The sequence below is a fragment of the Eleutherodactylus coqui genome, chromosome 5 (genome assembly GCF_035609145.1).
Source record: "Eleutherodactylus coqui strain aEleCoq1 chromosome 5, aEleCoq1.hap1, whole genome shotgun sequence".
Classification (NCBI taxonomy): domain Eukaryota; kingdom Metazoa; phylum Chordata; class Amphibia; order Anura; family Eleutherodactylidae; genus Eleutherodactylus; species Eleutherodactylus coqui.
The window spans coordinates 256,041,347-256,065,926 of record NC_089841.1 but is presented as its reverse complement, the minus strand read 5'-3'; the positions used below and the strand labels follow the sequence as shown (position 1 = coordinate 256,065,926).

Here is a 24,580-nt window from a genome sequence, read left to right as displayed (position 1 = left end):
TTTATTTATGTATTGCTCTTGCAAATTTTTTGTTCGTAAATACGCCCATGTGACATGGGCCTTAAGGGGCGATACTGATGGAGTTGGTGCCCTTTGATCTACGTAGTGTGAGAGGCACTGATTGCTAGCGATAAGCTGCCTGCCATCCCTATGGGGGGATCTGAGGCAGAGTATCCCCAGGATCCGGACTGTTCAACATGATGATGCCCTTCAGCTCAAAATGTATGGGTGCTGCAGCAAGAAGCTGCTGGACTGCAGGCCGTTCTTTAACCCCTTAATGACATGCCCCCCCCCCCCTTTTTTTCCCCTCCCATTTTTGTTTTTCCTCTCCCCCCCCCCCCCTCCCCCGTTCCTTTAAAAAAATAACAAAAAAACACGTAACTCCTTTATCTATCGACGTCGCTGTATACGGGCTTGTTGTTTTTTTGCGGGACGAGTTGTAGTTTTCAATGGTGCTATTTAATGTACCATATAATGTACTGAAAAAGGTTTACTAAATTCAAAGCGGAGTAAAATGAAAGAAAAAGGCATTCCACCATCTTTCAGTGCGTCTTGTTTCTACAGCGCACAAACTGCGACAAACATGACATAACGTTATTCTATGGGTCAGTATGTTTACTACGATACCAAACTTGTATAGGCATTTTTTTTCTTTACTACTTGTATTTTTTTTTTCAAAGACATTTCATTTTTTTTAAAATTATTTTCTGCCGCCATATTCTGCATGTAATAACTTTTATTTTTCCGTCAACGTAGTTGTGCGAGGGCTCATTTTATGCAGGATGTCCTGCAGTTTGCGTTTTTTTTCTGGGAGACAGGGTTTCTTTATATTTTTTCGGACGACATTCACCATGCGGGGTAAATGCGATACTTTTGATAGATCGGACTTTTATGGACAGACGTGGCGATATGGAACAAATATGTATTTTTCTTTTATGATTTAGATTTTTTTTTTATTATAGATATAGCAAAAGGGGGGTGATTTTAAACTTATTACTTTTTTTTCAAATTAATAAAACTTTATTAATCTTATTTTTCCTTTTTTCTTTAGCCCTCCTAGGGGACCACAACTAGAGATGCTTTGATCGCTCCTCCAGTATGACTAAATGCTATAGCATTACGTCATACTGCAATTTGATAGGCAGTCTATCAAGCCACCCCCACGGGAACGGCTTGATAGGCAGTCTGCTAAGGCAGCCCTGGGGTCTTTCAGAAGGACCCCGGCTGCCGTGACACTTTTATGGCTCTCTGCAATTGTTCGGGGGATTTAAATGCTACTGTCAGAATTGAATAATTAAAAACAACTTAGAAAAATGTAATGTTTCCTTTTGTGATTGTAATTACTAACAATATTGGCGATACATTTCCTTTAAAGGGGTGGTCTCGCGAAACCAAGTGGGGTTATACACTTCCGTATGGCCATATTAATGCACTTTGTAATGTACATCGTGCATTAAATATGAGCCATACAGAAGTTATTCCACTTACCTGCTCCGTTGCTAGCGTTCTCGTCTCCATGGTTCCGTCTAAATTCGCTGGCAGCTTGCTTTTTTAGACGCGCTTGCGCAGTCCGGTCTTCTCCTTCCAGCACGAGCCGCTTCAGTGTGCTCCCCGCTACAGCTCTTCTGCGCATGCGCAGACGAGCTGTCGCTGCTCGGGAGCGCGCTGGAGCGGCCATTCTGTACCTTCCTCTGTTAGAGGAAGGTGCAGAAACTGGAGCTGCCGTCCTGAGAAGCCGCCCAGGTGTCCAGCTGTCCTGAGAAGCCGCCCAGGTAAGTGATGGGTCGGGGGTGATGTTCACTGACAGGTTAAGGCCCCGGAGCCCAGCGCTGGGCTCCGGGGCCTTCACCTGGGCTCCGGGGCCTTCACCTGGGCTCCGGGGCCTTCACCTGGGCTCCGGAACCTAGCGCTGGGCTCCGGAACCTAGCGCTGGGCTCCGGAACCTAGCGCTGGGCTCCGGAACCTAGCGCTGGGCTCCGGAACCTAGCGCTGGGCTCCGGAACCTAGCGCTGGGCTCCGGAACCTAGCGCTGGGCTCCGGGGCCTTCACCTGGGCTGAGGGTCTAGCGCTGGTGAGCCGGGAGCGTAGCGCTGGCGAGCCGGGGGCTAGCGCCGGTTACCTGCTGCCTGGCGGTGGGTGACTGGTCGGCGGCTGCGGTGGGTCTGGTCGGCGGCTGCGGGGCGTCGTGTTGTCATGGAGACACAGCTGGCAGCGTCTCGGGAGCGCGCACGTCGGGCTGCAGCGAGCGACGGGAAAAGAGCCGGCGGCCATCTTGGGGAAACTTTTATAAGTTGCTGAAACGCTGGAACGGTAAGTACAAACCAGCTAGAAATGTCATTTACAGGGGGGCTTAGTAATGTATGCTTAATGGGGGGGACTGGGCAAAAAAAAAAAAATCACTGCTTCCTCGAGACATCTCCTTTAAGTATCTTTCCCAATTTGGACCCCCCTCAGGTTCTGGATGAGGCGGATCGCCTTTTGGAACAGGGTTGTACTGATTTCACACAAGACTTGAAGGTAATTCTTGGAGCAATTCCTGCCCAGAGACAGACTCTCCTTTTCAGTGCCACCTTGACCGACACCCTGCAGGAGCTGAAATCCATTGCAATGAACAAGCCTTTCTTCTGGGAATCCACGTCAGAGTAAGGAGCTGAATCTACGTGATGAGGCGGAAGCTTCACAACTCTTGATAGTTGGGGTTCTGCTTGGAGAAGGGCTGTATAAATACAAAGGAGATGAACACACTGAGAATTGGGATGTGAATTTGGTTCATCAAGGAGGTCCAGACGGGGCGGCTTTGCTGTGGAATTTCTGTGCGGACCCTCGATGTTTACAGTAGCAGAAAAAGGGATGAGATTTTGAAAATCATGTCCACAAGCTGCGGGAATAAACCGTACAGAACGCGTGCAGAAATTGACTTACAGTGCAGAAATTCACCTCTTCTCAATGAGAGGGTGATCTCCGCACAGAAATGCACAATAAAACCCTCTGCAAAATCCGCACCAAATGCTGCAGCTATGGAGGCAAGCGTTCTGCTGCAAATAAGCCCCCCATGTTGACCCAGCCTTATGGCTTTCCATTTATGGTGAAGTATTTAGTATAAGCTCTAAGATGATGCGTCTGCAGGCCTTTTCTCATATTTAAATGGCCGTAAGAATAGGAAGCAGAATTGTATACTTGTCTGCATAGCTGTGTAAAGAAAATGCGTTAGTTGTCCTTCTACAGCGTGTGGCTTGTTAACCTGCTTTGGAACTTGTCTGTCTCGTTTATTGATCTAGTTATGAGGAGTCTGAATATAACTGCACCGACTTACATAATATACCATTCCTACAGTAAAGCAGTTCCACAGCACTTTATGAAGATAGTACTTCGCGCCTGTTAATTCTTGAAAATTAAATTGCTGGAAATTGGGTTTCAGAATGTAAAAAAGGGAAAAAAATAATCTGTGGCCTTTTAATATTTACTGTTCTGTTTTATTAAAGTGACTTTCCAGTTCTGGGACAAAATTTCAGTTCCACGACCAGAGGGGTTATGTTACTTATTGCTGTTTTTCGGACATTTACCTTACAATCCACTGGTACCGGCCCACACCCTAATGCTTACTATGCACTGTTCCCTGATTGGCCAGCACTGCTCACGTGATCAGCATAGGCCAATGAGAGAGTGGGTATAGTGTGTCTGTAGTCTAGCAATGCACTGTGGGGGTGAGTTAGTCTGAAGTCAGCCATCTTAGATAACTGAAAATTGGGCCTGTTATTGTCAGATCAGGGAGGTGGCAGATGATGAACTGTTCTCTCCAGTTCCAGAGCACATCTTGTCCGGGGACAGGTGGGGCACTTTAAAATGAAAGTTAGCAAGCCATAAAGTCTGCAATTACAGCATGTTTTTCTCCTTCAGGGTGCGGACAGTGGAGGAGTTGGACCAGAGATATATCTTAGTACCTGAGAAAGTCAAAGATGCTTATCTGGTGCATTTGATCCAGACATTTCAGGATGAGCACGAAGATTGGTCCATTATAATCTTCACCAACACTTGCAAGTAAGCGCTGAGATATTTCATGGCAGAACATGATTTTCTGTAATGGGCTCCCAACCAAAGCAGTAAACATGGAGATCACAGTTTATCATGTTCTTTACAGATCTGTATATATTCTCCTTTTTGGTGTTTCAGGAACTGCCAAATCCTCAACATGATGCTGCGTGAGTTCAGCTTCCCTTCTATACCTTTGCACTCCATGATGAAGCAGGTAAGTTGGCAAGTTCCAATTCAAAGAGTTTTTATTACACAGCAATGGGCAACTGATTTCCTTCCACTAAACTCCTCACCATGTAGTACATCACATCTGCTGAAATTGTAGATTTCCTTTTTGAAGCAACTTTAATATATAAAAAACTGTAAACTGCAGACCCCGCCAGCCTTGTGTTTGATATGTGTGCTGTACGGGATTAATTTGAACAGGCAATGTGTAATTCAGCCAAAGGCCTAAAAGTCTTGGTATTACAGGCAAAGTCCCCATTAAAGTGAATGGAAATGTTGCCTGTAATTCCAACCCTGGCCACTACAGTGGGAACAGAGCTGTCACCTTCCTGCAGAAATTGGCTCTGTGCATGAACACAAACAGCTCTTCATTGGGGGTCCGAGGTCACTTATCTACCATCGATGGCACATCCTAAGGACAGGTCATCAATAGTTTACAATTGGAAAACCTTTTTATAGCATTCTTCTGGACTGCAGCAGTCACTTATTAAAGCTGGGGAGCCACAAATAAAGATTGAAAAGATTCCTCCAGCTTCTCAAACTACTTTTTTCTCTCGCTCATGTCTTTGGGGGACACAGCAAAGACCATGAGATATAGCTACTGCCACTAGGAGGCGACCCTAAGCACAAAAAGTGTTAGCTCCACCTGCTGGCTATATCCCTCCCTGCCGACACCCAGGTAATCAGTTTTAGCTTAGTGTCCGTAGGAGGCGGACAGTCTCGCCCGCAAGAGCTGAATGGATTTTCCAGGATGGGCCAGGGAGTAATGGCTCTTCCTTTTAACCCAACCGAGGAGGGCGACCAGAAGTTGAGTGCTCCTTCTGTTGTCTGCCCGGTCCCCTCACAAGAAAGAGGACCACACGGGTAGTCCTGTGTGTGTCCCGCCAGCCATGGTGCCCCCCCCTTCCCGTTGGTCTGGGTCAGCATCCTCTTTCCTGCGCAGGGCAGGAGATGTTTGCGGTGAGTGCCCTGCTGGAAGTGATGGCTGGCTGACCCCAAAGGCACTAGGACCCGCCAGCCATAAAGCTCCCCGTTTTTCTTCCGGACGGTCCACATCCCCTCCCCGTGAAAGGGCAGGCGATGGTGAGGGTTGAGCTCTGCGGGAGTTGAACCGTCTTAAGAAAAAAGAGAAGACAGGTGAGTAGAAAGAAGCAGGTAAGAAGAAAATGGCTTCCCTTGCTGTCCTGGCCTGTTCAGGGTTCCCTCCTGTGTCACTCTGTCTGACAGGCTGTGTATGTGTCGCATGGGGTATTTGCCGCCATACAGTGTATTGTGTTATGCCTTCACTGGCTGCTTTGGGGCCATATTAGAGCTTGCTGATGGAATCTGCAGTTTTTTAGAGGCTCAGCTTCACAGGTGGGGTTGATTGTGCTGGCTGACGCGCAGCTTTTGATGTATAGATGGCTTCAAGGTATAGACCAGCCGCCGTGCGGCTGGGTGGGTGGCTTTCAAGGTATGGCCCGGCCACTGGTTGAGGTAGCCGCTGCGCGGCGGTTTCTGTGTAGACAGGCATGTTCTGCATGCGGTCACATGGCTTGGTTGGTGCCGCCATGGGCATATATGTATTGGCTGCCGCGCGTTGTATTGTGTTTGCGCAATTCGTGTTCCCCACCCCACCAATGGCTGTGCCCCATTTTCTAGGCGCCATAGCTCCACCTCCTCCTGCAGGTTGATGGAGTAGTATTACTCTCCAATCTACCCCTATTCAGAAGGGCAAACACAGTGAACCTTAGTGTGATTCTGGTCCTACTGAGACCTGTGGTTCCTCCCATATGGGGAAGAGTACCTGCACACAGTATGAGATTTACACCGAGCTACAGGTTATCTCGTGTGGTGAACAACGGTGTTCGAGTTATTTGACCTGTGGTACCTTCTATGCCTGCTCCAGACCGGGTTGAGCCTACCATATTGGTAGCTTCCCTATTGCCCCTCCTGCAGTTCCCTGCAGCCAGCCGTAGCGCAGTGTTGAAGTCCAGGATGACACACGGACAGGGGCCGGCCAGAGCCACATACCAAGTGCGCTCTCGCCACACGATTTGCATCCAATAGAGAATACAGGTGAGCCCCGTCTGTTGCCCCTCCTGCAGTTCCCTGCAGGGATTCTTAGCGCAGTGTCCGTATCCAGGATGACATGCGGTCGGGGCTGGCCAGAGCCACATATTATTGTGTTCTCTCGCTACAGTCCAGATTACATCCGGACGGAGAATATCTTGTCTTTAGGAACGAAATAAATTGTACTTGAATAAATTGCCAGCATGACTCTCAGCATGGGTACTCTCCACTTGGAATGAGTACCCGCACAGGGAGTCCCCGGACTTATCGCTCACCGGGTGGAGTCTTGCCTGTTGGTACCTCTCCAGTTGCCCCTCCTGCAGTTCCCTGCAGGCGGCCTTGGCTCAGTGTCCGTGTGCACAATGACACGTGGAGAGGAGCCGGCCAGAGCTATGTATTTGCGCTCTCGCTACAGGCATCCAGCCGGAGAAGATCTCGTTTTGCAAACTAATTGCAGCATGGCTCCGGCCGTGCTGACACCTGTGGTATCCTTCATGTGGAAGGAGTACTTGCACAGGAAGCCTCTGGACTCAGCGCCCCTCAGGTCTGTTATAGACCAGGTTGTGGGCCTTGCCTAGCGGCTAGTTCGTTGAGGGGTGCTGCCTGCGGTTCTCGACAGGCAGCTTTAACACAGTGTCCGTGTCTGACTGCAGGCAAGAAGCACGTGCCATGTGTGCTCTCGATGCAGTACAAGAGTGCATTCAGCCATGTTCAGACTGGTTATCAGCAGTACTCTGGACTTGCTGACATCGGTAGTAACTTCCTTAGGGAAGGTGTACGGGGCATAAGAAGTCCACAAACATATATTTTTTCCCCCCTACACTCCGCAATGGGGGAGCCGTACCGGACGGCTAGCTTCCCTATGGTGGCCGTCTGCACTATCTTTGCAGGCAGCTTTAGCACTTCTCACATACAGGAGTAGACGTGGGCTGGGGCCGCCCGGAGCTGCATACTATGTGCACTCACGCCGCTATGTGGGATGGACATCCAGTTCGGATATCTCGCTTTATCTAGGTATAGTGGTAGGCTGGGGGGGTTCCTCCTCCAACAAGGAGCCTGGGGGCAGTAGATCCATCTACTAGGTCCCCTCACGTCAGCTCTGACATGCTAAACCACTATGGGTCCTTCTCTTGGCAGCCTCGGAACCAAACCAGCATCCGTTGCTTTCTGGGACTGGGGCGGCAGGCTCAGTCAGCCGTGTCAATGTGGACATGGGTCATCATGTCGAACAGGCCTCACATTCTCCCCTATTATGGATGTCTCTATAGTACCCTATAGTCAGAGCGGTCTGCGACTTCACTCCTACAGCATTTCTCCATGAAGCTTTCCTACGCAGGTAAGAGCACAGTCAGGGAGACAAAGCATTTAATCAGACTGTGTTAGTAGCGCGCTGCGATCGTCCTGTGCAACTTCTTCCTGCAGGATTGTTAGCAGGAGACTGTGCGATGGTATACACTAATACTGTTTTCAATTCTTAGTGCTCACCCTCCCGAATCCGGAGGATTTTGTGAAAAAACCAGCGCGGCTCACTACTGGCAACTCGGTCGCCTGTCAAGAGGCCCCAGCTCTTTAGTTTCATCCCCTCTTTCTAATGGTGCTAATGTCACATTCAGCTTGCCCGGTCTACTCATCTCTACTAAGCGGGATGCGCTATTGGGCGGAGGTTCTTCAGTCTCCCTGCTCTCTGCTGTTACTCCTGTCAACACTTGTGGAGCCTTGGTGTTCTGTGGTGTTTTCCTCGCATTGGCGTCGTTTCGCCGCAGTGCAGGGTTAGGTCTCCCTCACACAGGGCGTTTTCAGCAGCGTTTTCAGCCCTGTGCTAAACGCTGTACAACACTCCCATTCATTTCAATGGGGCTGCTTACACAGGGCTGAAAACGCTGCTTTGAAAAACGCTGCGTTTTGAAAGCGCTGCATGTTCTATTCTTGGGCGTTTTCAGCTGAGTCTCCCATTGAAATGAATGGGCAGCCTCTTCAGCTGGGCTGAAAAGGCAGCTGAAAGCTCGGCTGAAAAGGCAGTGTTTTGCAAACGCCCAGTGTGAGGGAGGCCTTAGGCTTCCCTCACACAGGGCGTTTTCAGCCCTGTGCTAAACTCTGTACAAGGCTCCCATTCATTTCAATGGGGCTGCTCCCACAGGGCTGAAAACGCTGCTTTGAAAAACGCTGCGTTTTGAAAGCGCTGCATGTTCTATTCTTGGGCGTTTTCAGCTGAGTCTCCCATTGAAATGAATGGGCAGCCTCTTCAGCTGGGCTGAAAAGGCAGCTGAAAGCTCGGCTGAAAAGGCAGTGTTTTGCAAACGCCCAGTGTGAGGGAGGCCTTAGGCTTCCCTCACACAGGGCGTTTTCAGCCCTGTGCTAAACTCTGTACAAGGCTCCCATTCATTTCAATGGGGCTGCTCCCACAGGGCTGAAAACGCTGCTTTGAAAAACGCTGCGTTTTGAAAGCGTTGCATGTTCTATTCTTGGGCGTTTTCAGCTGAGTCTCCCATTGAAATGAATGGGCAGCCTCTTCAGCTGGGCTGAAAAGGCAGCTGAAAGCTCGGCTGAAAACTCTGCTGAAAAGGCAGAGATTTCCGCCGGGAGAACCGCTGCGGTTTAAGCCGCGGCGGCTTTGAAGCGGCTCGGCCGCATGCTTTTCCGTTGCGGCTGGCGCTCCCATAGAGAAGAGCGCGGCTGCGATGCAAATAAACAAAAAAAAAAAAAAGTAAGCAGACATGCTCAATCTTTTGAAACCGCGGCTGCGGTGGCCCAGCCGCGGTTTCAACCAGATTTACCGCAGTGGATTAGCCGTCTCGTGTGGACGAGGTTTCTGAGAAATCTCATCCACATGGCTGGCTAATCCCGAGATTAGCGGCCGCGGGCGGATCTGCTGCGGCAAAACCGCGGCAAATCCGCCCTGTGTGAATCCAGCCTTACTGTGCCAGAGACGCAATATGTTCAGGCAGTGTTATGGCACATATTTCTAGAATGGGTCTCTCATCGGAAGCTCCTTATCGAGAGCTCCCTTTTTTCTCAGTGGTGGGCTGGTTCTCGGATGCCCTTTTTGCTCTGTCTCTGAGCATGCGGGATGCCTAGGCACCTATTTGTGGTTGCAGAGTTGATTTCCCTTCTTTACATGTGGCTGCTTGTATATTCCCACCCCTTGGGTACTGTTCTTGAACGTCTCAAGGTCGAAGCCGTGCCCCCCAATGATATGGGCGAGAGACATTTTAGGTAAGGTCATTACAAAATCTAGGTTTTTTTTTTCTGACCCGGTCATCCAAACGATGTTTATGGCTAGGAAGCTGTCCTCATTGAGGGTGTATGGGGAGGGTTCGTTCTTTGGTGCCAGGATGGGCTGGAGATGGGGTTCAGCCTCAGTTCCCTCAAGGGACAGATTTCCGCCTTGTCTGTACCTTTTCAGCGCCCCTTGGCATCCAGGTTGGCTTTGCGCACTTTCCTGCTGGGAGTCGCTCACACCGCACCCCCATTTCGCTCCCCGTTACCACCTTGGGATTTAAATCTGGTCTTGGACGCCCTACAGGCTCATCCATTTGAACCATTAGCAGGGGTACCATGGTAGTTATTATCCTGGAAGGTAGCCTTAATGGTGGCGGTTACTTCCCTCCGAAGGGTGTCCGAGGTTACCCTTTACAGTGTACCACCAGGATGGGGTTGTATTGCGTCCGATTCCTTCTTTCCTCTCCAAGGCGGTGTCCTCTTTCCATATCAATGAGGATATTGTGCTGCCGTTGCTCTGTCTGGTGGCAGTTCACCCAAGATGACGGGCTCTGCACGCTTTAGACCTAGTGCGAGCTCTGAAGATCTATTTGGAACAGACTTTGTCATTCCGACTCTCTGATTCTCTATTCGTGATACCGGAGTGTCTGCGGCGTGGTCTCGCAGCCTCCAAAAGTCGTCCTCTCACGCCGGATTCACTCATTGCTGCTTGAGGCCTACAGTTAGAACCTTTGTGTCATATTGCTTACTATTGTTTTTTTCCGTTCCCGCATGGCTGCTCCTACTGCTGGCATACAAACTGATTAGCCGGGTGTCTGCAGGGAGGGATATAGCCAGCGGGCGGAGCTAACACTTTTTGTGCTTAGTGTTGCCTCCTAGGGGCAGTAGCTATATCCCAAGGTCTTTGCTGTGTCCCCCAATGACGAGAAGGAGATTTTACGGTGAGTAAAAAATCCTCTTTTTTTTTTTTTTTTTTTCTTGCCTTGCCGTTAAACAAACCGATGCCTCCCGGGCCTTCCTGAAGTCAAGATGCGACTTAACTTTTATAATTAATGATAAATTGACATCCATTTTAGTGGATCATGTCAGCAAGTTTCTGACTCTGGCCCTTATTTTAAAGCAATCTCAGCGCAGTGCAGTCTGTGACCTCTGACCTTTGTGCCAAGGTGAGAGGTCAGAGGCTGCCATCGGATTGGAGCTGCAGGCAGAGTGAGTGTAGGGGTGGGGGGTGGGGGGGTTGTGCTATTGGCCAGTGGTTGGGCATCATTCCCTGGACTACTATGTGGGGGTCACTATTACTACTGGGGGCCCCTATGGGAGTCACTATTACTACTGGGGGCCTCTATTGGGGCTTGTTCACACAGACATAAGTGCATATGGGTCGTAAAGATATGATGCATACTTGTGTGACCAAAAATTGCGCTGGCGTTCATTTTGTCTGTTGCTCCAGCCTGTATTTATGTGTGCTAATATACTGCATATTTGTGCTGGCAAAAAAGAGAAAGACCGCCGGCTCATTGAAATGGTGCGCAAACATGCTGGGAATACACAGGTTTCGTGCCCATTTGCACCAGTCCATTCACTTCAGTGGCCTATTGCAGTGCATAATACGCACCAAGATGGGTCAAGAAGTATGTTGTTGTTTTTTTTAATTTCCCACGCAAGTGCACGTTGTGTCAAAAAGTACGCTAATGTGAACAAACCCAATTAATTGCTTCTCTTTACTGTGTATTACGCGGCGCAAATATGCTCATATGAACAAGCCCTTATGATGCAATTACAATCTGCACTTTGACACAACTGGCTGATATGGCCCTCGGTGACAAGGCGGTTGACACCCCTGCTGTCCAGGAAGGTTTATAATGACCGGTGTCCATTCTAGTAATTGGTGTGACTCTCTGAGTGCGGTCTCACAGCCTGGTGCTCCCGGGACGTACGTGGAAGTACTGGTGCTGTAGAGCCCACAACATAACAACCTTCATTTAGAAGTATCATTACTCTAATCCAGGGGGGTTTAAATTGTAGTTTAAGGCAATGGCTACTGATGTCCCTGTATTTGTTTTGTTTTTTTCCCCCCGTAGAAACAGAGATTTGCCGCTCTTGCCAGATTCAAATCCAGCAATTACAAGATCCTCATTGCAACTGATGTGGCGGCCAGGTGAGAAGATGTGCATAGCGCCTTTAATTGTTCGCTCTCATCTTGTTTTGCTGATATGAAGGGTTTAGTCAGTTTTTCTGCTTCTGTGCCACGCTCTTGGCTCTGTCCATGTAATAAGTGGGGCTGTCCTCACTGTCAGTAGGTGACCTCGGATTTGATTGAGAGTCCAACATCAGCCATTGACAGGGAATAGTGGAGACCGGCCACGTAACACATTGACATAATTGGGAACCGGATCTGCAAATAAAGGGAGGCGAGTGCGAAAGGGGGTAAAAACTGTGATAGACAGTGGAGCCATAGCCATGCAGCCAGGACCAATGACTTTACACCATGATGGGTGCTCTTTAACTAGAAGAACTGATTAAATGTGAAGTAGTGATTTCTATAGATGTAAAAGCTGATTGTAAGGAATTGGTCTCCTAAGGCCCTTTTACACACAAAGAATCTTTAAAACGACTGAAAGATTTAGCGATCTTTGTATGGTGTTAATGGCCATTAACACTTCATCTTCATTTGCATATAGAAGGACTTCAAGGAGTTGTTTGCAGAGCCCAGCGTGTGTTTAAACACCCTTCCAGCTGTGTAAACAGCTGCCGTCACATTCCATTTTTCTCCTTAAGGGTAAATGCACACGGGCGGAAATTCAACAGCGGGATTTCCTGCAGAATTTTCACCTGTGTCCACTGCCATAGAATTACACTAGATAATGCAAACCTTTGCAGACAGCCGCGATTTGACCGCATTAAAATATTGCGCGGTAAACAAATCGCGGCATGTCCTATTTCTGTGCAGGCCTTGCAGAGTGGGGAGACGCAGGGAGCAGGTAAGCCGCAGTGGTCACTGCAGGGGCACGGCATGCATCCCGCTGCGAAAATCGACCCGGCTGCCTGCAGGAGGCTTTAGGCTAGTGTAAACGAGCTGCGGGGAGAACATCCTGCAGTTTTTTGAAAGATGATTCAAATGGAATGTATTTACTCAGTCTTTCAGCGGCTGAACAGTGGATTTCAAGTGAACTGAAATCCATCATTCAAATGAAAACTGCACGATGCCCACATTGACAAGTAACGATTATCACTCATTTTCAGCCGTTTGGACGAATTTTGAGCGAAATCGTTGTGTGTAAAAGGGCCCTCTACTTGTTAACTACCTCTATTGTGTGGTTTCCTTTACAAGAGAACGGGCTCCCTATTTGTGATCATCCATTTACATTATTCTGCACTAACCTTGAAGCAGAATAGAGCCGGGTATCCATCGATTAGGACAGTGCTGGACAATCTTGTGATCTCATCGACTACAATAACTGCACAGTTCCTGAGAGACAGAAGCCTAGAGGGACATGGCGCTTTATCCCAGAGCTGGATGGGGAGGAGGAGATTCACGGTTTTATTTAATGTTTCAGGGGGCTGGATATTCCCACGGTGCAGGTTGTGATCAATCACAATACCCCAGGCCTGCCAAAGATCTACATCCATCGTGTCGGCCGCACAGCGAGGGCAGGTACGCTTCTGTCAGCTCCAAAAGTTATATTCCTATTACTTTACCAAATTAACAGAATAAAATATGATTATTTGGGCTCGCTTGCTGAAAATGCTCAGGGCTTCTGTTTTCTCCTGCTTTTTCTGTGTAGTAATTACATTCTCTATCCCCTGCTGTTCTTGTTCTTAGATTAGGTTTATTATGTACCGTCTGATATGAAGTATCGCTGCGCATGTAAGCAATAAAGCCTCCAGCTTGGAACACTTACCGTATATACCGGCGTATAAGACTACTTTCGAACCCCGAAAAATCTGCTTTGAAGTCGGGGGTCGTCTTATACGCCGGTAATACAAAAAAAAGAAAGTGTAAAAAAAAAAAATTACTCACCTCCCCCGGCGTTCGGCGGCGCTGCTGCAGGCTGTCGCTCCCTCGTGGTCCCCGGCAGAGCATTGCTTTCTGGACACAGGGCTTGAAATCCCAGCCTCCAGAAAGCTAATACTGTGATTGGCTAACACACGCTGTCAGCCAATCACAGCCATTCAATGACATCATTGAATGACTGTGATTGGCTGAAGGCACGTGTGTTTTAGCCAATCACAGCCATTCAATGATGTCATTGAATGGCTGTGATTGACTGACAGCCCTGCGTCCAGAAAGCAATGCTCTGCCGGGGACCAGGAGGGAGCGACATCCTGCAGCAGAGCCGCAGAACGCTGGGGGAGGTGAGTAATGCTTTTTTTTTTTTTTTTTTTCCCACTGTATTCCTGGCGTATAAGGTGACAGTTGGGGGGGTCGTCTTATACGCCCCGTCGCCTTATACGCCGGATTATACGGTAATTTCTGAGATGACCGATTTGAAGATGCTGCTGAAAAACGTTTAGCTTTTTAGATCTGCCACATGTACAGCGCAGGCGGTGAAGATGATGGCAGACTACATTGTATAATGTATCAACTTCCTTGCACTCAGCTTTCTTTTCTGCTACAAATTGGGCAGTGCTCTAAATTTCAGATTTCGCCTTTTTCTCTACCCATGACGTCTCCTCACATCAGCACTTTTATTTTTGTGATGTTACATTTGTCAATTGGCAGAGGGCTCTAAATCTGGCTATATGACCAAAAAGGAAAATTATTTTTTGTGTGTGTGTGTGATAACCCTTTCTGGCCATTGTACAACTTGTATATTGCATTTTTCACCAGTTTTCTTCTCTGCTGAATGCATCCTCTATTTTCTGTTGTCCCCAAGTTGGTGGGTGGAGACTGCTGCTGTCGTGTGACTGACACTGGGCACAGGAGTGGATTGTCTTCTCTTTCTATAATATAAATATATATTGTTACTGATCAGTAAAGTTTGTGGTTATAATTTTTCTCCACTTCTTTTTGCTCCTCAATTTTTGTTTGTATTCCTTTGTTTTACAACTATGTACTGATGTGGTAGGAACAGTAATTTTTGTTGTACTTTGTTGAAAACTTGGTTTATTGAAGCTGAAGAATATTGGTTGACTCCACCAGAAGCTAGCGGTTTGACAGGAAGATCGCCTCTCTCACACCCCTAGCTACCGATGGGGTCAAGGCAGGAAGGTCCTAGTAGCGTGTGGATTGATTTGTGCCAGCGATGCAGGCTTAGGCTGAAGGTTTCTTTTCTTCTTAGGCTTACATTAGTAGCTTCTGCTGTAACATGGCAGCATTAACATCTAATAATGTAAGGCTAAGTAGAAAGGTTTCCTTCAGCCTAAGGCTGCAGCACAGGCTGCACACATCAATCCACACTGTGCTGCAGCCAGCGCTGTCAGTGGAGCAGCCATCCTGTTCGTCTTGGGTAACACGGCCGCCCCCTGTGCTGTGTTCCGCACGGCTGCGTCCTGGCAGGCGGCTATCAGGTCCGTGCCGGCCGCCGCCTCTATGCTCCCTCACGGCCGTTCGCCCGTTGACCGCTTCCAAAACTGCAAACTTTGGCCATGAAGTAGGAAGGGGAAGGCACGCTTGTGCCCCACAGCCACTGGGAAAGACGGTTCTAGGCAATTTTGCATCCCAGTTGCCGACTTGCTGCTCTGTGCTGTCGTTCCACTGTTGCCAAGGTAGCCCCTTGCTGCTCTTAATCCTCAGTGGCCTTCCAGGATCTGCAGGCCAAGCAGCTCAGCAGCCAATCACGTTCAGGGGGTGTTGCCCCCCCTCCTCCCCCCTGCCAATCTTGGCGCCACCAGAAAGTCCTGGTGGAGTCAAGATACAATAATACCGAACTGTGATCTATGCTATCTTCTTTGTAATGGAAGACATAGGTTAAAGGGAACCTGCGCCCCTTATGAGCACCATAAACTAAAGTTGTGGTGCCCAGGTTAAAGGGAGTCTTGGGATGTTTGTTTTTCTACTCGCCTAGCTCTTCATTCCCACCCTGCCACCCATGGAAGTCAGCGCCAGAGGACTCCTCTCTGGGTGGCAGCGTGGGAAGGAGGAGCTGGGGGAGTAGAAAAACTACATCCCCAGACTCCTTGGAACTTAGCCTATGAGCTTCAAAACTACGTTTATGTGGCTCATAGGTGGTGTGACGGGGTTCCCTTTTTAAACTTTTTTTCTTTTTCTCGCATTTGATGATTTTGTGGTCTTTCTGTTTTCAGGGCGCCATGGCATGGCAATAACATTGGTTACTCAGTATGACATTCATCTGGTGCATGCCGTAGAAGAACAGATCAGTGAGTCTATGGTTATTTGTTTCTTTTTTGCTCTTTTTAAATGTGTGTTCTTTGATTTTAGCTCATTGTTTACTAATCTAAAGAAACATTCTGACTATTTGTATATATTTTTTTTTTTCTTTTGACGCCAACTTCTTGTTAGCACACGAGATTAGGGCTAGGTGATTTGGGCTTGAAATTTAAAGTTAGCATTTTTTACTAGTTTAGCAACAAACGAAATTAGATTTTTATTTTTTTTCACATAAGGGAATCTCATGCACAGCAATGTTTTTAACATTTACTGACTATCGGCATTGAAAAGGAAAATCCTGCAAATTATTTTTTTTACACGGAATTCACTTTAGTTCTATACACATGAAGGATTGGTTTCCACACCCCTTTTTACAGCCTGTTCCTGCAGTTCCCAGCAAGAGATAAGTCCAGTTTATCTATGGTCACCCTACCTGGTCGCCCGTCCATCCTCCGTGATCAGCAGTTTTCTCAGTATGCAGTGTAATAACTAGAAGACTTTCGCTCACAAAGGGTTGGCGGGCTACTAGGTCCTCGTTAAATAGCTTGACTCATCTCTTGGTGGGAGCTGCAAGAACAAGCTGTAAGTTCTTAAGAACCAATGCACATTACCTTGTAAGTGATGGATCACTGAAATCAACGTATCTGTCACTATTTTATGCTGCCAACCATGACAACGCGCGAAGACGTGACAGGTTCACTTAAAACAAGATTCATGTTTGCTAGAAGTTATCATCTTACTGTAAAACTCGGCATGCAGTTCCATCTCAGGCAGATATGTACAGATATTATACAGAATACAACTGTCACTGACTGGAAAAAAATGTATATTGAACCTTTTTGTTTTGGGGAATATATATTTATGTAAATTATAAACACAGACTTTGTAAAAAAAAATAAAATAAAATAAATCGTGCCTCCTAGAAATTGTCGTCATTTTGCTGCAAAACCCGGCATGCAGTTCCATCTACAATCTATACATAAATGACCCAAAACTGTTGCCGTATGCACCCTGTAATTGAAAACTACACATTATATATCAAAACGTCCAAAAAAAAATGAGGAAGCCATTCCCATACTTTATTTTAGCATAAATAAAGTTTATTTAAAAAAAACTATAGATGTAAAAAAGACAGGAAAAATAAGTGAAATAACATGTAAAAATAGCCCTGTATGTCACGGGGGGGAAACGCAGCAAAAATATATTTGGTAGCTTCAGTAAACTAGGACAGTAAAATCCCTAAAAAGTGCCTGGTCCTCAAGGGGTTAAAAGTCCTGCTGTTTCTGGTAATGGTCAGATATCCCAACTATCAGCTGATGTTGCAGATTACTTCATTCCTATAAGTATTCGGACATGGCGGCGTACCGGATGTGTAGTAGTAACATCGGGTTGTGGGTGAGAGACGTGGCGGCATACCGGATGTGTAGTAGTAACATCAGGTTGTGGGCGAGGGACGTGGCGGCATACCGGACGTGTAGTAGTAACATCAGGTTGTGGGTGAGGGACGTGGTGGCGTACCGGACGTGTAGTGGTAACATCGGGTTGTGGGTGAGGGACGTGGCGGCGTACCGGATGTGTAGTAGTAACATCGGGTTGTGGGTGAGGGACGTGGCGGCGTACCGGATGTGTAGTAGTAACATCGGGTTGTGGATGAGGGACGTGGCGGCGTACCGGACGTGTAGTAGTAACATCGGGTTGTGGGTGAGAGACGTGGCGGCGTACCAGACGTGTAGTAGTAACACTCTGCCTCTACTTCTCCCAATGGTCAGACATGAAGCTACAAGAATATCCAGTGAAGGAGAAGGACGTCCTGCAGATCCTCACGCAAGTGAACGTCACCCGGCGGGAGTGCGAGATTGTAAGCATAAAACCTCTGAAGCGCGCCGTATGTTACAGTTGGTCGCACGGATTGTGATGGCTATTCTCTCGCTTCTAGAAGCTGGAATGTACGGACTTTGATGAGAAAAAGGAGATAAACAAGAGGAAGCAGCTCATTCTAGAAGGGAAGGTAAGGGGCAACCAGGTGACCTCTTGGCATGACTCTGAAACTGATTTATATAGGCGTGTTAACAATGTAACGTGTTCTTGTGGATGTGTTTAATGTCTGGTTGGGGTCATTGTCTTGCTTGTGAACTCCCTTAAGGGCTCAGTCAGAAGAGCGTCTTTTGGCGAGCACCTATGCACGCCAAACAAAAAAACCCGCTCCAAGGATAAGCAAAATGTGCGTGACCGAAGGTCCGTGCATATGCTGCGTTCCCTGGAGCAGCTGTGCTTGTGCTTTCTGGAAGCGGGGATTTTTAAATCGTTGGCCACCAGAATACAAAACTACTGCCAGTGAGCTGCAGAAAGAAGTCGTGCCGGAGCGCTAGGTGATGTATTACAGTTTTTTGTTTTGTTTTGTTTTTTTTTTTGTCAGCAAGGGCTTCTACTTCAAGCCCTTCACCGAAAATCACTGTGGGGGTTGCCTGCAGCTTATTGCTTTCAAGGGGCCAGCTGCAGCGCCCATACCATTGAAAGCAATGCAGGAGCATTGCGGTCCTCTGCCACAGCTGGTGACAGCTGTGGCAGGGGATTCTTTAACCCCTGCGAGGTGTCCCTCTCATCACTGAACACTGACAGTGCTGTTACAGTGTTCAGTGATAAGAGGGACTCCCTGCGGGTATTCTTTTTGCGTGCCCCGGTTAGGTTCGTGCTGCGCATTAGAGGCACGGATGTCCTATCTTTTGCAGGGGCGCATATTTTACGCCTGTAAAAGACTCACATCTGACCAGTGACATAAGGAACCAATGCTTCTAATGCACACTTTTTTTTTTTTTGCGTACATAGTTGTGCGCAAAAATACCGCTTGTCTCACTGAGCCCTAAGGATGCAAAAATTTTTTTTTTTCCTTCACGTTCAAAAACCATAAGCTTTTATTTTTCCCGGGCAGTTTGTACTGGTGTCCTTTTGTTATCCTTTTTTGGAGTTTACATGACTTTTTAATCAACTTGATTGTTTTCTTAGAGACGGTGACAAAATCTATTTTTTTTGTTTTTTTTTTTTGTTTTTCCTTCAGATATCTCGCACCTTGCAGGACAACTAATATGTTACTTTGATAGGACAAACTTTTTATGGTCACGACGATGCCAAGTATGAGTTTGGGGCTTTATTTTGTTTTTGTCTTGAATTTTTTTACTTACAAATTATGGGGGGAAAAGTGTGGTTGTGTTTTTGTTCATGAAAAATTTTTTATTTTTTGTAAATAAATTACAGATATTTTTGTAATTTTATATTCTATAAGTCCCCTGAAGAATTGTGCTGTATGCCATTTCTGATGGCATTGTGTTAAAACAGACCACGGGCCCATCTTAGTAGACAGAAATGTACAGCAGCCTCTAGAAGGCCCTAGGCTGCCATCACAACCAAATGGCACCTTTTGTGAACTTATAGTGAAGGAGCCGATTGGGGAAATTAAAGGGTTAACTGTGAACGCTGCTGGCCGGGTTACGCAGGTATGGAGCAGAATGTACGTCCTGCTGCGCTAGGGGGTCATCTAACCTGTTCATGTGTCCTGCAGACTGTCCAGTTGTGCACTTAAAAAAAAAAATGTACTTGGGGCTGCCGATGGCTTATACAGTCACTATTCACTTTCTTCAGTGGCTACATTTTAGTCCAGCTCCATTCAAGCAGAGCCGGGATCGGTGCCTGCAGTTAAGCTAATGTGCCTGCTGGGAATATAAAGTATTCTTAAAGAGAACCTGACGGCCATGATTGTAATTGAAAACATCCATTTGTGGGTAACTGTCCACTGAGCCAAAAAATCGTCTGTGAGGTCAGGGCTGATTTGGTTGGAGGGGTCTGGCTCAGTCACGTCATGTCTGTGCCTTTTTGTTTGTGTATGTATGTATGTTAGCGTCAATTAGAAAGCTCACTATTACATCATGTACTTTTGTTGGCCATTTAAAAGGTCTCATATCTACAAGATCACTTGGTTTCTCTTGCTGAGAACAATCACATCTGGCTCTCAGTCTCCGTTCCAATTCATCCCAAAGGTGTTTGCTGGTGTTGAGGTCAAGACTCTGTGCAGACCCCTTCAGGCTCCTTATTACTACCTTATGGTCTCTGTTTTTGTGTAGAAGTGCAGGGAAAAAACTTGTTTCTAGTGAAAGACAGGATGACTCACAATCCCCTTAAAACAACCCATCTTTTCATTCCATTTTTATGGTGGATTGCATCGACACAATTTTGATAAGTTGTGTTTTTGTCCCCCCCCGCCTTCCTCCTTCCCCTTGTCTTCCTACACATATTCTTGATTGAGCACAACCCAGACACTAGACCCGGTTACCTTCATGGCAAGCTTGTTTTCCTTCTCCTTGTTGTGCACAGGGAGTCATGCTGGTGCAATAAAGGGTTTCCCCCCAAACAGTTGCCACAAAGTTGGAAGCAGACAGTTGTGTAAATGTCTGTATGCTGTAGCATTAATGTTACTCTTTACTGGGAAAAAGAGGCCTAGCCTAACCATGAAAAACTGTCCCTCCATATTCCCCTCCTCCACCAGCCATGTATTACAGTAGGTCATGATCTTAGACTTGTTGATCGGATTGCTAGATGATAAACTATGATTCCCCGCTTCCGGGTCCAATGGAGGAATGCTTTCCAGCCAATGCTTGGCATTACACAAGGTTAAAGGTAGAGTTGTGTGCTGCTTGGCAATAGAAAGCCGTTTCATGCTCCAGATGACGTACGCTGTGGAGGCTGTAGGCAAACGTATTTTCATGGCACTGTGTGGGAAGGTGTTAAAGGGATTGTCCGGTTATCAGACATTTGCTCTACGGGTCCAACTGTGCCAAAATAACAAAAGGCGCTATCTTTTCTCGGCCCTCTCATCCAGCACTGCAACCCCACCAGCGTTTGCTGTGGCCGATGACGTCACTGGATGTCCGCTAACCGCTGCAGCATCATTGTTCTGAACTCCTGGCATCAGCGCTCACATCCGGGGTGCCATGACACCAGGAGTTTAGATCGATAATGTTGCAGCCTCTGATTTGCTGCAGCGGTCAAGTGACGACGTCCTCCCACAACAAACACTAGGAGGACTGCAGGACATGCACCAACCTTTGGTTGTTTAAGCACAGCTGGACCTATAGAAGAAATGTCTGGTAACCGGACAATCCCTTTAATAGTGAAATGCTGATTAATTTGTTTACTTTATTTTACTGTAAGGATCCGGATCTGGAGGCCAAAAGAAGAGCTGAGCTGGAGAAAATCAGGAAGCAAAAAAAGAAATTCAAGGAGCACATTCAGGAGGCGATTGAGAAAAAACACGATGCTCAAATGCGCAGGAGGCTGAAGAAGAAACAACTGAGACAAGAGAAGAAGGCTGCCAAAGCTCAGCTGACCAGTGACTGAATCTGTAGCTACCTACCTGCTGCATTCACTTACCAGGACAGACCCCACACGAAGGATGGGAGGAGCTTCTAGATCTACTTGCATGCATGGCATCAGTATGTATATATTATCCCAATAAGTGTCTGCCGGATTACGAACTCTGAGACTAACTTGGGTGGGTTCATCTACTTTGTGGTAGTGCAGGTCTCCCATAAGAATGCACTCACGTCTACAAGTCAGAATCTTGACTGTGGACTTATTGCTTAATACTAGAAGGCATGTCCACATCTGACAATCTGCTTTATATCATTGTCCCATGTGGAAGATATTTGAAAGACACCTCAGTCCCCCTCAAGCTTCTTCCTCTGCGAGTCAGCTGGAACCAGAGAGATGCGCGGTATGGGTCAAGACAGGCAGGTGCTGCACAAAATCTCTTCAATTCTTGTCATACTGTTTGAATTCCAAGACCTAGACTTCCAAAGTGCATTGACTTACTAAGAGAGGCCTAAGAGGGCGATATCATTGGAAATATCTACATATCTTTCTATATCTATTTTCCATGAATGTGTAATTATTGTAATATATTTCCTGTTGATAAAAGATGCATATTTTCAAATCAAGGAGTTGCTATAAATGTGGACACTGAGATTTGTTATTGGGTGCAAAACGTGGGTCACACTTGTGTTTTGGGGATTTTCTCCTGGAAAGGAAGATTTCCTATTCTACAATCTTTCATCCAACGCAGGTATGAATTGTACCGGTTGTATCTGCCTAGTGCTTACTGAAACTCCGACTTTATATACTAGACCAAATCTGGCGACAGTATGTCACATGTGGGGGGAGTTCACTGTCCTACACCATTGGCTAAAAAGACTGATGATTCATGGTACTTTATACTCTATATCAATAGCTTATTTAATACAGATGAGCGAGCATACTCGCTAAGGCTAACTACTTGAGCAAGTAGTGCCTTAGTCAAGTATCTGCCCGCTCGTCTCTAAAGATTCGGCTGCCGGCGCGGGTGACAGGTGAGTTGTGGCGGTGAGCAGGGGGCAGCGGGAGGGAGAGAGGGATCTCCCCTCCGTTCCTCCCCACTCTCCCCGCCGGCACCCGAATCTTTAGAGATGAGCGGACAGATACTCTACTAAGGCACTACTCGCTCATCTCTATTATTTAACCCATTTAGAGCCAAGCACTGTAAATTTACGGCACTTGGTCCTGGGCTTTAAACCCAGACGATTATAAAAATACAGGGAAGGGGGTTTAAAGACCCTGCTTCTGCAATCAAGCAGGAGCTTGTCGGGTTGTCAGCTGTTAGTCACAGCTGATAACCCGGAGGAGAAGGCAGAAGGTTTTGTGTTTTTTGTTTTGTTTTTTTAAACCCCTCTGCCTTCTCCTTTCCCAAGTACACAGTGCTCAATGAGCGCGATGTACTAAAAAGTTACCAGGGGTCATGTGACCACCAGGATCCCCTGGCACAGCAGAGCTACAGGGTCGTAGCACATCCTAATCGGCTCTGCCAGTGACTATTGTCACTACAGGGGATGTTTTTCCCTGTGACTGAGGCTCCTATGGAAGCCCCAGCTACAGTGGAAAAAGTTCCAAATGAAAGAAAAAAAAAATACTTTATTTTAGCGTAAAAATACTGATTTAAAATAAATAACTATAAAACCCCTTCCCTTTGCTGAGCTCCCGCCCCATCCTGCCTCCTCCCCTTGCAGAGAGTCAGCAAGGGGGAGGGAAAGGGGAAGACAGCGTAGTTCTGCTAAGCGGTCTCCCCCTGCCCGACGGCGTATATGCCGCCACGTGCCTCACGCGGTAGCTTATATCGGCCGGCTGTTTTCACGGCTAGCCGATATACGCGCGCGTGAATAAGCCCTGTAGCTGGAATTTTCAATGGTACTAAATAAGGCTTGTGTACTTGGGGGATTTCCATAACCGTAAACCTAGTGACCCGCTGGGCCTGCAGAAATGTAGATGGCCGAATCGCTTCTGTCTGCCTGATACACTGTACATAGTATGCACTGGTAGTCTAAAGGCCCTTTATATGGGACGATTATCGTTCTGGTTAATCGGGCTCCTGTGTGCCTGCTGGGTTTTGAAAGATAATCGCCCTGTGTAAAAGCATGTAGAAACTGAATGACTGGACGAGAATCGGTTAGTTTTAAGCAGCTTGAAATCCTGAATGGTGATCATTCAATGTAAACAGCAGCTGTGTAGTACCGACCGCTACTTACAGTGAATAGGGATGGGTGGGGAGAGAAATCTCCAGCCTCCTAGCCGGCCATGCTGTCAGCGATGCGCTCTCCTGTGCAACAGCATAGTTTGCTCAAAATCGTCCCGTGTAAAAGGGCCTTTAGTTGCTGCATGCTGCTCGGGCTGGCCTTCACTATTCATGTGAGCAGTACGGTGTATGAGTATACATCATTAGTCTTTCAGGTAGTCTGAGAAGCTGATGTGGCCATCTATGTTTCTCAAGGCCTAGTGTGTTGATTTAACTGGAGCAGCCTGTGTCAGGCAGCTGCTGCCAAGGCAAATGGCATTATGGGGTGCATCAAAAGAGGTCTAGAGGTGCATGATGAGAACACTGGTCATACCACACATGGAATATTGTGGGCAATGGAACTCAAGATGAACATATCAGAGCTTGAGCTGGTATAAAGGTCGGTAAATAAAGTAATACATGGAATGGGCAGACTACGATACCCAGAGACGTTACCAAAATTGGGGTTATTTAGTTTGGAACAAAGACGGCTGGGGGTGACCCAATACCTATGTATAAATATATCCAGCGACAGTACAGAGATTTTGCACATCTATTTATACACAGGATGGTAACAACGCATGCACGTCTGAGACTCATGCAGCTCCTGCACACGTTGATCGGTCCCTGGTCATGTGACCCTGGAATCCTTCCACACAGGTGACTGATCACATAGTAACATAGTAACATAGTATGTAAGGCCGAATGAAGACATTGTCCATCTAATCCAGCCTGTCTATCCTACTGTGTTGATCCAGGGGAAGGCAAAAAACCCCAAGGCCAGAAGTCAATTAGCCCTTTTGGGGAAAAAATTCCTTCCCGACTCCCTAATGGCAATCAGACTGTTCCCTGGATCAACCCCTAATAGTTCCTACCTGCCTGTATACCCGGATTGACACTTAACCTAAAATTTATATCCTGTAATATCCTTCTTCAGAAAGACATCAAGTCCCCTTTTAAACTCCTCTATGGATTTTGCCATCACCACTTCCTCCGGTAGAGAGTTCCACAGTCTAACTGCTCTTACAGTAAAGAACCCCTTTCTGTGTTGGTGATGAAACCTACTTTCCTCTAATCGTAGCGGATGTCCT

The 24,580-nt window shown here is 47.1% G+C and overlaps 1 protein-coding gene across 1 annotated transcript in view; it reads left to right on the top strand.

Moving 5' to 3' along the window:
• Positions 1-21,846, top strand: part of DDX49 (DEAD-box helicase 49) — a 32,969-nt gene extending 11,123 nt beyond the window's left edge. The window contains exons 5-13 of the mRNA XM_066604548.1: positions 2,455-2,642; positions 3,898-4,038; positions 4,171-4,246; positions 11,610-11,686; positions 13,086-13,183; positions 15,775-15,849; positions 17,629-17,717; positions 17,796-17,867; positions 21,062-21,846. Of these exons, the coding sequence (XP_066460645.1) occupies positions 2,455-2,642; positions 3,898-4,038; positions 4,171-4,246; positions 11,610-11,686; positions 13,086-13,183; positions 15,775-15,849; positions 17,629-17,717; positions 17,796-17,867; positions 21,062-21,247 (1,002 nt within the window). The 3' untranslated portion in view covers positions 21,248-21,846. The remainder of the gene's footprint in view (positions 1-2,454; positions 2,643-3,897; positions 4,039-4,170; positions 4,247-11,609; positions 11,687-13,085; positions 13,184-15,774; positions 15,850-17,628; positions 17,718-17,795; positions 17,868-21,061) is intronic.
• The last annotated feature ends 2,734 nt before the right edge of the window (positions 21,847-24,580 follow it).